We start from the raw sequence: 14,947 nt of genomic DNA on the forward strand, positions 1-14,947 counted from the left end.
GCGCCAAGCCCCCGGTTCTTAAGCCTATGTATAAAGTGAGACTCGTTGTGATTAAAAATTACGATATAAGTCGATTGTAAAACCTATAACCATTAACCTATCTGCTCTTGATTCCACAAACAGCACTAATTTTTTTATTGCCAATTAGTACTAACTAAACGATTTTAACGCAGCTATGTTTCATTTGGCAAAAACAAGTTAATATTTTTTTCTTGTTCCAAAAAAAATAATGCTGTATTATTATTTTTGGAATCGTGAGTAATTCTTCAACATTACATGTTTAGTCGCTACACGATCATAGCCATCAAAACTAACATATTTTAATATGCTAATATTTTTAATTTAATAATAATTTTAATATACGTTTAAAAGCATTTAAACTTGATTACATATCGACATCAAAATATGTGTATCAGTGTTCAGTGTATGTGTGAACCTCTTATGTGATAAAAACTTAAAGGCCCATTTAGTGATCGCAGCGTAAGTGTAATAAAATTAAAACTGTTTAGAAAGTGCCTAAAAGTGAAGAATAAGTCATTCAAATTATCATTAGGTATGGAATGGACAATTTAGCAAAAACAAAAACAACAAAACAAAAACAAAACAGAAGTAGGCCTATTGATAAAGTTGAAGACCCAAACATAATTATAGCTAATTTCTTTACTTCAGTAGAGACTCATATAGAGCCATTTCAGTAGAGAAATTACAGATTCATATCTTTAATATATTTGTCTTTAATATACACGGCTTCGGCTGAACCACTAGCAGGTTATGTTAGCACATCTAGTGACAAAGGTACCCAAAACTTTTTATGATTTTTACGATCATTCCGATGAGCAAATCACTGAATGAGACTTTAATTTATTGCTTTCTACTGAAGATAGCTTTGGCAATAACGCATTTGGCTCCCTTTGATAGATCCCCTCGTAAATTTATATATCAATTAAATATAGGCCTAATTGAAATCGTTTTAATGTATATTTCATGCTGATTCCAAATATGGCCTTAAAAATTTATACAATTCTGAAATTTTTAAATTGAAACTTGTCGTCTGCAGTCAACACCCACGTTAAGAGAGTCAATACAACAAAATGTGCTTTTGGTGAATTTTTAGCCTAATTTGCGCAGTTAAGTGTTTTCAATTACTGCAAGTCAAACCTCTTACATGCAACATGCAATCAACATACCTGGGCAAACATTAAGCAACACGTAGGCTTGTTGCTTCTCTCAATGCTCCGTTTCTTCTCACATCCCTCCAATTCTTTCGTCTCACATAACCGTCCTATAAGTGACATATTCACACCTTCTTTACACCGCCTCAAATGATCCGCAATACTACAATGTTTCGCTTGCAAGTACTCCGAATTCTGATGTCGTTGTTTTTTCCCGCCATATCTTGTTGCAGACGACAATTCATCTGCTGTCGGGGACGATTCTGCAAATTGTTTATCGTGGCTCGGCATAATGAGAATATTACCAATGGTTAGTCCGTGAGGTTTGATTAGTGAGCTGACAGGATTTAAATCACATGCATTCAGTGATTTTAAGACTGGAAAAGCAGTGATTTTCCACAAGACATCCATAATGATACGACAACGAGTAGTGATGCGCTGCGAGTGAGTGAGTACATTTACAGCATCAATAACGTTCCTATAAAATATCCATCATTGCCGTGGTTAATTTTCTGCCGCATACAGGATGTATCAAAATTATTGGTACCCATCAATTTTGATGTTAATAACTCTCTCCACGCGGGTGTCGCAGACGATAAGTTGCATTTTTTTAAAGCAATTTTCAGAATTGTAAATCCATGACCATATTTGGAATCAGCATGAAAAATGCATTAAAATGAGTACAAACAAGCCCAGTATTGGGTCAGTGGTGTTTGAGATAGCTCTTGATATTTTGAGAAAATATCTCAAAACGTGGACTTTTTATGTTGAAACCTATAGCTAGCACGCAGAGCATTAATGAAAAGTCTGCCTCTTCCAATTGCAACATTAGATACTCTCGAAATGTCCAGAATGTAGAGTTTATGACTTGTTACAATTACAATTAATCTACAAATTATTTAGATTTAATTTGATGTATCTATCTCATCCATTATCAATGATAATTAATGGGTACCAATCATTTTGATACAGCTTGTATTATGCACACTCACAAAAATAGATTCCGCCTCGATGGATAAAAATCAAAATTGATGATAATCATGATTACGGTAATTAATTCAAGACTATTATATGATTTATAATAAATGGAATGTATTCTTCACGAAGATTCTCTAATAAAACAATGATAATACTGTCAATGCAAAATTCTGATATTTTTTTATATATTTGTTGTCGGCATGCTTTTGTTACCCACTCACAAAAGGTAAAATTATGTATTTAGCGTATCCTTAGGGGCCGTTCAATATTTATGCCAGGGGGAGTGGTAGTATTGGGGGAAAACGCTCAAATTTTTCGACCCCCCTGTTTTTTTCTTTTTCTAATTCTCAAATTAAAACTTAACATCTCACCTTATGGTTCATAAAGAATTCAGATTCCCCTCTCAAGACCCGCCAAAATACTTCAGATCCCCTTAAAGCTTCCTCTCCCTCCTGGCGTAAACATTAAACGGTCCCTTACGGCCTATAACCCATATTACACTTATAAAGAAGACATAAGGAAAATACGTTTCAATCTGTCTTGTCGTCTGGGAATTTCCTAACAAAGGACGCTCATCTCAGAAAGCATATTTCCCTATTGTGATCCCGTGTGTTAAGAATTGAAAAGCGTTTTTCGCCACTTTGGTATGTAATGTATGAATACCAAATAATCATATCTGACATGTCTGACAAAACGGTTTTCCGAAATTTGGGTAGGTATTGAGTACAGAACACAAATGCTCACTAAACAATTTGGGTCGGTCGGGCTTGTATTCCTTGTATATAGAAGAGGGTTTTAAGGATGTTTTCGTTGCCTAGGTAACTTACAATGATTTACTCGCCGTTTTAATTAAATTTACACTGTGACCCAGTAGATTGACTATCATTGGGTTATTCCGTTTGAAGTATATACCTTGTAGACTAGAAGATTTAAGAAAAGTCTTCCACACGGGGAATACAATACAATACAAATGGAATTTAGAAACCCATACTCCCATTGGCTTTACATATATAATACTGTATATTCCATAACTGGCGTAACTATTTCAAACTAGTTATCGTCAGGCAAACGGAGTAGGCTATATGCACTGTGGCTTTCTCAATAAGTGGTGCTGTCTCTGTATGTTGTAGATGGTAGTATCTTGGTGTAGATTATTCATCCAGTAGTTCAAAACATTATTTTGTAAATCAAATCTAATACTGGAACTAAAATTTGCAACTCACTTTGCTACGTTGCGTCCGAAATGAATCCATATGGGAGAGAGTGGAGGAGCTCGCCATTAACAAGAAAGGGGGACACCGTTTCCAGTTGTCACACGTATGGGATCCGGCATTACAAGACATTCCTCCCCGTCTGACGTCACAAAAAAAAGCGCAGTGATTTATAGTGCGCTACGCACAGTCACAACGCCTATACGTTGATCTACAAGCCTCAGCACAATTTACAGGTTGTCGTTGACCACTACGGCCCCATATCATTCCATAAACCATTTAACAACAAATCATCAGGGACTTTGCTGCTTCAAGAGCGCACACCCTAGACATTCCACAAATAACCTTCGCAACCAGGATCAGCTCCCCGAGTTTCGTACGGGTAACAACAATTAGCAGTAAGTTCCTTGTCCAAGGGAATTTCAAGCTAACTCAATTTTTCTACGAGAGCGTACTAGGCACCACCAGGGTTCGAACCCGCAATCTCTCGCACCATAGTCGAACGCCTTATCGATTGAGCTAACTTGACGTCACAACATCATCAATCAGATGCCTGATGAAGTCCGAAGTTTTCGGACGCAACGGAGTGAGTTGCAAATTTTAGTTCCATTATTAGATTTAATTTACAAAATAATGTAGATGGTAGTATTTGGTATGATGTTCAGCTGGGATTACGGTAGCAGGATGTGCCTAATGGGTAGATTTTATTTTCCATATCCTTAGAGTTAACCCATGATTCACAGCCATATAGTAAAACTCAGGTTGTGTGAAACAGTTTAACCTTGGTGGATATTTGGATGGTAGGACTTTTCCACGGGTCTAATTTCCAGAAGGCTGTCCAAACAAGAGCTTTCCGTCTCTTCAGGTCACTAGCACTGGACTCCCATCATGGAGCCTAGGTATCTGAAGTCCGTCACATCATGATTAATGGGGTTGGAGAGGAGGCTGGGTTGACAGTTGATGGTCATATACTCTGTTTTGGGTACGCTGATAATAAGTCCAATGTCTGCAGCGTCATAAGCCGTCCTGGAGAGCTGAGACTGGGCCCGTGGGGTGGGAGACTCAAGGAGAGCGGTATTATCAGCAAAGTCCGGGTCATTTAGCAATTTGGCCGGATATCGTCTTGATCGACGTAGGCAGGTCACAACTCCGGAGTTTGGTCCAGACGCCTTTCCCAAAAGGTAGTCAACAAGGATGATAAAGAGGAAGGGAGACAATACATCACCTTGCAGGACTCGAAGGCCTTCTTGAAGTCAACGAAAGTAAATGTCAAAGGGAGCGGGTATTCCTTAAAGCCTTTCATAATTCTTCTCAGTATGTTGATCTGCTGTGCGCAGCTACGTACTGGTCTAAACAGCCTGGTTGCTTCTCAGCAAGGGGTCTACATGTGGCCGGATTCGGTTTAAAAGGATATCTTGTTGTAGACTTTATCAGCTATGGACAAGAGTGATACGCCTCTATAGTTGGGTTGGTTATCATGGTTGAAAGGTCACCTTTCTTTTGCAATGGAATAATAACATTTGTGATCCATTGACGTGGTGGAGATAGTGTGGTGTGAACTTCTGAACAGAAAGCGTAAATGACATCAACCATTTGATCACAATCTCCCTGAAGGGCCTCGGCTGTAATGTAACAATCTAAAGCTGCTGCTTTATTGGCTTTCATGGCTGCAATTACACTGACAGTCTCTTCACGAGTAGGGGGTCAGCACAGATTGGGAGATCTTCTTCCGCTGGTGGGGGTACATGTGAGTTCTGACAGCACCAAACCACTGTTATTATTGAGCAATGAACTGAAGACACTTTTCCACTCGAGAAGTTTTTTATAACTTGAAGGAGCTGCGCCATCTCTCTTTGGACTTTCACATTTCAGTTGGTGTTCTTTCGGGAGAGTGTGTGGATAATTAAGTAGTTGTATAGTTCTCAGTATCATCACCTGATATAAGCTCATCCTTCTGTTTATTGAGTGCAGCAGCCTCATCAACTTTATAAGAATCATTGAGACTGCTATTCAAGTTCCTCCATATTTCTCCATTCCTTCAGTAGCCTCATCAACTTTATAAGAATCATTGAGACTGCTATTCAAGTTCCTCCATATTTCTCTTGATTGTGGTGATTTGCTTAAAGAAAATTTCTTCTTGGCCTTATTACATGGGTTCTATCTTAACGATTCCAACTCTGGCGCTGAAGTCCCCAAGAACAATATGGATGTTGTGTTTCTTTACTTGGTCCAGATGGTTTATGAGGGAGGTCTTCCTTTGCTGCAGATGATGAACATTCAGTAGGAGCTTATACAATGGTGATGCTTACCTGAAGATTTCCATTAATGATGCATATAGAATTCTCTCAGTGATGACTTCTACCCTCTGCAGGCATTTGAAGATGAATTTGGACATGAGTATACCAACACCACCTTGCCTCTGTTGGGTGGCAGATCCATACACCATTACCCAGTTTCTATTATCTGACCAAAGTTCTTCTATTGGGATGGGGGAATAAGCTGTTCTTATATCCCAATGATCAGATGATGTTGGCACTGTGCAGCATCTGCTCAGCCCATTAAAAGGCGATGGGTCTTCCCTTGTTGAAAAAGAGTGCGTACATTGTATGTATTGTGAGAAAGCAGACAAGCGACTTTTCCATGCTCTTTTTAGTGAAGACTCGTTTTTATTATGAACCGGCTAATACAGGGTGTCCCAGAATGATCTATACTGGGAAAGTTGATTTGTTTGTTTGAAGAACATTACTATTGGTGGTATTGTTTTAAATTCTAAGATCTACATATATTTAGCTTTCTTAGGAATTTTAAATTTTAGAAATTGGACATTTTTAATAGAAGTTTCACACACTTCAAAGAAAGAATTTGGCCATAATTGTTGAAATATCTTTTGTTGATTCTAGATGATAATGTTATGAGTTCGTGGATTTTCCAGTCAATTTGCACGCAACTTGCACAAAACCTAGTGTCCTTCACTCTACCAAGCTATTATCGTCAGGGTGCAAGCATGGGAGTCTATAATGACGCACAAACATCACCACCATCTATATTTGGTATGACGTGCTCCAAGAACTATCAGTAACTCCCTGTAGTTCCAACAACATCCCCACATCCTATAAGGAAATAAAATGTGAACACACTCCCAATCACATCCGTAAGAAAACAATGTTTTTTGAAGAGCTGTGTAGCCAAGTACTCCGCAACTCAACCGCAAAGGTCACTGGTGAAGAAAAAAATCAAGACTTTAGGTGCTGTAGTTTTGTCAAAATCTGAGATTTTGAATAAAGCGGAGGAACCGTCGTTTAATTATTACGATGAAAACATTAGTCGAACGCGTACGTGATGTTCATAACACAGTATGTATGACGTGCGAGACTGTCATACACACATCAAAGGATAGTGTGCCGCAGTACGACCGACGAAGTGAGACGCATTGGCGACATCAGCGCTAAATTCCTATTTTCTAAGATCTAGAATACGTCAAAGTGCGTACCTCTTCCAAGAAAGGAATATATATGTATTCTTCATATGGTATATGAAACAACACATCTGTCAATATTAGTGGAAACAGGGCGGATAAGGAGGCAGTCTGTTTTCCTGAAGAAATTGCGTGAAAGGTGAAAATCGCACCATTTTGGAGATAGTCAACTGTGCGAGGATTTTATGCAAAAAAGGGTATAAAAGTCTTCAGTGAACTTCGCTGAACAGTGACCTTCTCAGGACAAGTGAATCAGGATATACATCAGACCTTTGAAATCAACAACAAGAAGAAGGCTGCATGCTGGTTAAGTAACATTATTACTTAAACATAATTTGATTGATTCTGACTGATTGTATGTATTTATGTTCACTCACAAGATTTATTATTAAATCATACTTTACTTTTGATTAAAAGATTCCAGTATTCATGTATTGTTAACTTAATCAAACAGTGTGTCTTTTGTGCATTCTAAAGTGAATTTTGGAAAAAGGTGCTTTGACCTTGAGTTATTAACGACTCGTAATAGTGTATCAAAATAAAGTATACAGTTCAAAAATGTCACTAGATTAAAAACTTAGAGGTATTTGGTCAAAATACTTCAGTTGAAAGCTGAATCCACATCTTGTCCTCCCACAACTGTAAGGATTCTTTCAGTGGCTATTGTTGTGAGCCATGTAAAAATGCAGTTGCGCGAAGTCATTTAAAATAACATGTAAACTACAGTTTCACCACTTTCGAGTAATTGACAGAACACCTTGCAGACTTGTTTGCAATCGTGTGATTGATTTGAAGCACCAAGTGGAATGGGCCATAAGATCTCCTGGTCTTTCACCTCTGAATTTCTTCTTGTGGGGCTATCTAAAAGTCCTCCTGCAGACCTTGATAACCTCCAGAGATACATAATTGCACAGGTTGACATCCCGGCAGGCCGGACAGACCTCTCATAAGACGTGGTGCGAATGTCATATTGAGGAGGAAAGTTGATATCTGTATGGGAATGGTGGCCATGCCCTGTGGCCACGTGGAAGACTAAGGGCGTGTTCACATTACACAATGTGGGTTCGTACCTAGGTAGTGAAGTGGTGTCGATCCACATCGAATCCACATTGAGTTCGCGTTCACACTAGCAAGCTAATCTACATCGAAAGTGGGTTATGACGTAAGTGGAGCGAATCCACATACCCGGATGTTACATGTAGAACGACTCACATGTAGTACCACGCAGCATAGATACCAAATTTCGTAAAGCCATCACCTCAGAAGCGATTTATAGACCTTTTTCTGATGATGTCACCTATCGATATTGGGGTCTGAGATGTAAACAAACAACACGTGCGTTTCTCACGTGTCCACGGTGTAAAAATACCAAATACAGCGTATTTTCTCCTCTGTTTTGTCATATTTCACTTTAGCTTCCATAAAATAATTGTTTAAACGGGAACTGTATACTAGTTACCTTTGTTCCTGTTTGTTTTGATGCCATAAAATACAAAAGATATATACGGAAAAACAGCGATGCTATTTAAAATTCAATCTTTATTTTGTTTCACAATTTTGTTTACTTTTTACACCGTGAAGAACTACACGCGTACTGCGAGCTGGCAATTCCGCTCAGGACGCCTAGCGTGGCGCAAAGTTGATCGCGCACGCCGGCGCGGTAATTGCGTTTGGGTGCGGATGACTCGAATGCTGGACCCCTATATCGATTGATTGGTGACGTCTTCAGTTCGTTTTGTTCCATTGACGTTCACCATTTCGGCCCGTACGACCACAGCCACTTCCGGTATATGTGGATCGACTCCACATTATCGTGTTCACATTACGAAATTTAACCCGCCTCCTAGGGTCGAAACTACCTCAACCAGGTAGTTTCGATCCACATTGTTGATGTAGGGTCGAATCCACTTACTTTGTGTTCACACTACACTGGGAAGTGGTTTCGATGTAGGGTCGACTCCACGTCCCTACATCAAAAGTGCCTGATGTGATCACGCCCTAAGACTGTTAATTACTGTAAAAAAGTGGTTAAAGATATGATTTTCATATTGCTTTGATTTTAATTGATCTCGTGCAACTGCTACTGAATCCTTATTAATGGTCACACGCCAATGATTTTACAGTTGTGGGAGGACAAGATATTGATTCAGCTATCAACTCACCTCATTGTGTACCAAAAACTCGCCAAAAGGTGCTGGATTCACTATACACAGACACATGGGTGATAGTCTATCAATTCCATCAGAGTTCAGAGTTCAACCTGATAGATCCTTGGTAGATCTCGAATTGCGACAGACACCTTCAAGTTTGATCAGTTAATAAAACAGACAAAGTAAACACTTGAAACAATGTTATCAGGTCGGCTAGATGTCATGACCCATTCAGGTATTTCCGAATGAAGACTTAGTATAGCTGCCTGTTGCAAGAAAGGTAGTTCAGCCTCAGGACGGTAAAGTAACAAATGCACTACGATCAAATAGGTTGCTGACAACATTTAATTGAATAGACTGCACTGCGCCATGATAACGGTGAAGGACACCGGTTCAAATCCTTTGTTTGGAGCCAATCAATAATTTCATGCACAACCTCTATTACACTTGATTTCAAGGTCAAACGCCAACTGCCAATTTCACTTCTGCAACTTGTCCAATGTTGTCGCTATCTTCTGTCTCTCCAGTCAACTCCTCTTCTAAATGGCAAACAGTTTCACCCAAAAGCTTTGTCAAAAGCTTTCTCAAAGTCTACAAAGCAAGCACATAGTACGTCATTGTCATGTTCCTATCTTGCTCACTGAGCATCTTCATCGCTTCAGTTGCTTTCCTAGTGCCACGGCCTGGATGTTTCCAGTAATCTTTGATTCCACCATCTGCCATGAGTATCCGCAGAATGATCTAGGTACGTTTAGTAACCTCATTTAAAATTCACACTCCCTGTTCAAAGTTGGGCGACGGTAACCGTCTTCCACAGGGTGTGTGGATTGCAAATGGAATAACTTTGAAATACAACGAGACAAAGGCTGGGATTCTGAATTTAAACTTTATAGCCTAATTATTATAACTTCATCTGGCAGCTTTGAGACAACTAAATTTCAGATATCAATGTGTTCAGTAATGATGCATGTTTAATACAGGATTATACTGGACCTATATTGACATTAAGCAATGTTCAAATCCACAACAGTAAATCCTCCCTTCCCATGATGCACTTGCAAATTGCCCTAAATCACACATATAGTAATTAAGGGGGTTATCGTTTTCTTCGGAAGGGGGGGGGATCTTTTGGAAAGAAAATCAGAGGGGTCATAAAATTTGTGATGACCGAAATGAAGGGAGTCACAAGATGACCACAGTTAGTGTGTTTATTTTATTCGAAAAGACTTGTTTCAATTTTAGCCTGTTCAGGGGGTATAATGTGTATCAGTGGTTGTGTGTGTGTGGGGGGGTCTAACCCGACATTTAAACGTTTTCTGTAAACCGTTGGGAGTTTGCTAAGGACTATAATGGGGGCGAATATTTAGAGGGCGCTTTTCAAAATGGCTGCCAAATCCCATTAAATTACGTGTTAAGGCTTAAAACAAGTACAATTACTGCAAACTATTAATACAAAATATGATCGTTGTTAAGATGTCGAGCACCATCATACTGGCGGGCTCCTTTGTTCAAAGGAAAAGTTTAAAATGCTGCACACTGATGCATAATATGCACAAGATAAATTTGTATTTAAAATCTACAGAAAGTATTAAGTATTGCTTAAGGGGGTACTACACCCCTGGCCAATTGTGTGACTATTTTTGCATTTTTCTCAAAAATTATAGCGCATTGGTGACAGGTAAGATATGTATATTATAGGGGCAAAGACTACAACTAATGCACTGAAAATTCAGCAACTCAACGCAAGTAGTTATTGATTTATTGATCAAATATTGGTTTTCCCTCATTTTTGACTGTAACTCCACAACTGTTGTCTGTGCTGAAATAAAATTTCCAGTGCAGTAGTTGTAGTCCTTGCCCCTATAATATACATATCTTACTTGTCACTAATGCGCTATAATTTTTGAGAAAAATGCAAAAATAGGCACAAAATTGGGCAGGGGTGTAGTACCCCCTTAAATGGGCTAATTATGCAAATGTTTTGTATTGCAATTTTGGTTTATTTATTTTTATGCATTTTTACATATTGTGTTACTAAAATGACCCGCTTATTTTTGGTTTTGTTCTTTCTGGTAGTATTAAAAAACTAATTTATTTTTATGCATTTCTACCATATTTGGTTGCTAAAACGACCCGCTTATTTTTGGTTTTTAATTTTAAATGATCTTTTTCACCTTTCATTTGGCATACTTCATTGTTCAGACAACGGTCTATATAGACAAATATCAGTACACTAGTGATAGAGGATCACCCTAACCTGTAAACCTACCCAGCAAACACAGACATGTTTTTCAAATATCATGAGTTATAGCATGTATAAACACGTTTTGGTTATGGTCACGAATTCGTGGTCACAACGTTTTTTAAAACGTTTACCTTAATTATAAGGGTTATAAAACGTTTCTAAAACGTTTTATATGAAAAAAAACCCATTACAACATTTTAAAAATGTCAAAATGTTATTGCAAAATATTTTTAGGCAAACATTTCGAAAAAACATTTGTCAACACTTAATAACATAATATTAGAATGATTTGTATAAAGTTTTCAAAAATGTTGTCTGAATATTTCTAAAAACGTTTTATACCCTTTATATAACCCGACATATAAACGTTTTGCGTTTGCTAGATAAGGCCTAAACACCAGGCTGAAATATAACCCTGACGGCTGACTTTAATCTTATAACTGACACTGACCCAACCTTAACCCTAGAACTACGAAGATGTACAATGTACCAACTCCCGATAGGATTTTAATTTGTCATAAAAAATGCCCATCTTTGCACCCAAACGACTTTATCTAATCGCAGATCCATCCTTTGCGCCCAAACGACTTTAGCTAAGAGTCATAGATCCATCCTTTGTGCCAAAACGACTTGAGCTATTCGTAGATCCATCCTTTGCGCCCAAACGACTTGAGCTAATCATAGATCCATCCTTTGTGCCCAAACGACTTGAGCTATTCGTAGATCCATCCTTTGCGCCCAAACGACTTGAGCTAATCGTAGATCCATCCTTTGCGCCCAAACGACTTCAGCTAATCATAGATCCATCCTTTGTGCCCAAACGACTTGAGCTATTCGTAGATCCATCCTTTGCGCCCAAACGACTTGAGCTAATCATAGATCCATCCTTTGTGCCCAAACGACTTGAGCTATTCGTAGATCCATCCTTTGCGCTAAACGACTTCAGCTAATCATAGATCTATATCCTTTGCGCCCAAACGAGCTAATCATAGATCCATCCTTTGCGCCCAAACGACTTCATCTAATTGTAGATTCATCCTTTGAGCACAAACGACTTTAGCTAATCGTAGATCCATCCTTTGCGCCCAAACGAGCTAATCATAGATCCATCCTTTGCGCCCAAACGACTTCATCTAATTGTAGATTCATCCTTTGAGCACAAACGACTTGAGCTAATCGTAGATCCATCCTTTGCGCCCAAACGACTTCATCTAATTGTAGATTCATCCTTTGAGCACAAACGACTTTAGCTAATCGTAGATCCATCCTTTGCGCCCAAACGAGCTAATCATAGATCCATCCTTTGCGCCCAAACGACTTCATCTAATTGTAGATCCATCCTTTGTGCCCAAACGACTTCAGCTAATCATAGATCCATCCTTTGCGCCCAAACGACTTTAGCTAATCATAGATCCATCCTTTGCGCCCAAACGACTTGAGCTAATCGTAGATCCATCCTTTGCGCCCAAACGACTTTATCTAATCGTAGATCCATCCTTTGCGCCCAAACGACTTTATCTAATCGCAGATCCATCCTTTGCGCTAAACGACTTTAGCTAATCATAGATCCATCCTTTGCGCTAAACGACTTTAGCTAATCATAGATCCATCCTTTGCGCCCAAACGACTTTAGCTAATCGTAGATCCATCCTTTGCGCCCAAACGACTTTAGCTAATCGTAGATCCATCCTTTGCGCTAAACGACTTTAGCTAATCATAGATCCATCCTTTGCGCTAAACGACTTTAGCTAATCATAGATCCATCCTTTGCGCCCAAACGACTTTAGCTAATCGTAGATCCATCCTTTGCGCCCAAACGACTTGAGCTAATCATAGATCCATCCTTTGCGCCAAAACGACTTTAGCTAATCGTAGATCCATCCTTTGCGCCCAAACGACTTGAGCTAAGAGTCATAGATCCATCCTTTGTGCCAAAACGACTTGAGCTATTCGTAGATCCATCCTTTGCGCCCAAACGACTTGAGCTAATCGCAGATCCATCCTTTGAGCCCAAACGACTTAAGCTAATCATAGATCCATCCTTTGCGCTAAACGACTTTAGCTAATCATAGATCCATTCTTTGCGCTAAACGACTTTAGCTAATCATAGATCCATCCTTTGCGCCCAAACGACTTTAGCTAATCGTAGATCCATCCTTTGCGCCCAAACGACTTGAGCTAATCATAGATCCATCCTTTGCGCCAAAACGACTTTAGCTAATCGTAGATCCATCCTTTGCGCCCAAACGACTTGAGCTAAGAGTCATAGATCCATCCTTTGCGCCCAAACGAGCTAATCATAGATCCATCCTTTGCGCCCAAACGAGCTAATCATAGATCCATCCTTTGCGCCCAAACGAGCTAATCATAGATCCATCCTTTGCGCCCAAACGACTTGAGCTATTCGTAGATCCATCCTTTGTGCCCAAACGACTTCAGCTAATCATAGATCCATCCTTTGTGCCCAAACGACTTTAGCTAATCGTAGATCCATCCTTTGCGCCAAACGACTTTAGCTAATCGTAGATCCATCCTTTGCGCCCAAACGACTTCAGCTAATCATAGATCCATCCTTTGCGCCCAAACGACTTTAGCTAATCGTAGATCCATCCTTGGCGCCCAAACGACTTGAGCTATTCGTAGATCCATCCTTTGTGCCCAAACGACTTCAGCTAATCATAGATCCATCCTTTGCGCCCAAACGACTTTAGCTAATCGTAGATCCATCCTTTGCGCCCAAACGACTTGAGCTATTCGTAGATCCATCCTTTGTGCCCAAACGACTTCAGCTAATCATAGATCCATCCTTTGCGCCCAAACGACTTTAGCTAATCGTAGATCCATCCTTTGCGCCCAAACGACTTGAGCTATTCGTAGATCCATCCTTTGTGCCCAAACGACTTCAGCTAATCATAGATCCATCCTTTGCGCCCAAACGAGCTAATCATAGATCCATCCTTTGCGCCCAAACGACTTGAGCTATTCGTAGATCCATCCTTTGTGCCCAAACGACTTCAGCTAATCATAGATCTATATCCTTTGCGCCCAAACGAGCTAATCATAGATCCATCCTTTGCGCCAAACGACTTCAGCTAATCATAGATCCATATCCTTTGCGCCCAAACGAGCTAATCATAGATCCATCCTTTGTGCCCAAACGACTTTAGCTAATCGTAGATCCATCCTTTGCGCCAAACGACTTTAGCTAATCGTAGATCCATCCTTTGCGCCCAAACGACTTCAGCTAATCATAGATCCATCCTTTGCGCCCAAACGACTTTAGCTAATCGTAGATCCATCCTTTGCGCCCAAACGACTTGAGCTATTCGTAGATCCATCCTTTGTGCCCAAACGACTTCAGCTAATCATAGATCCATCCTTTGCGCCCAAACGACTTTAGCTAATCGTAGATCCATCCTTTGCGCCCAAACGACTTGAGCTATTCGTAGATCCATCCTTTGTGCCCAAACGACTTCAGCTAATCATAGATCCATCCTTTGCGCCCAAACGACTTTAGCTAATCGTAGATCCATCCTTTGCGCCCAAACGACTTGAGCTATTCGTAGATCCATCCTTTGTGCCCAAACGACTTTAGCTAATCATAGATCCATCCTTTGCGCCCAAACGACTTTAGCTAATCGTAGATCCATCCTTTGCGCCCAAACGACTTGAGCTATTCGTAGATCCATCCTTTGTGCCCAAACGACTTCAGCTAA

The 14,947-nt window shown here is 39.7% G+C and overlaps 1 protein-coding gene across 1 annotated transcript in view; it reads right to left on the reverse strand.

The window, feature by feature from the left end:
- Positions 1 to 1,604, reverse strand: part of LOC140145910 (uncharacterized) — a 43,036-nt gene extending 41,432 nt beyond the window's left edge. Inside the window, exon 1 of the mRNA XM_072167628.1 lies at positions 1,188 to 1,604. Within this exon, the coding sequence (XP_072023729.1) occupies positions 1,188 to 1,583 (396 nt within the window). The 5' untranslated portion in view covers positions 1,584 to 1,604. The remainder of the gene's footprint in view (positions 1 to 1,187) is intronic.
- Between the last annotated feature and the right edge of the window lie 13,343 nt (positions 1,605 to 14,947).

Source organism: Amphiura filiformis, chromosome 2 (genome assembly GCF_039555335.1).
Source record: "Amphiura filiformis chromosome 2, Afil_fr2py, whole genome shotgun sequence".
Classification (NCBI taxonomy): domain Eukaryota; kingdom Metazoa; phylum Echinodermata; class Ophiuroidea; order Amphilepidida; family Amphiuridae; genus Amphiura; species Amphiura filiformis.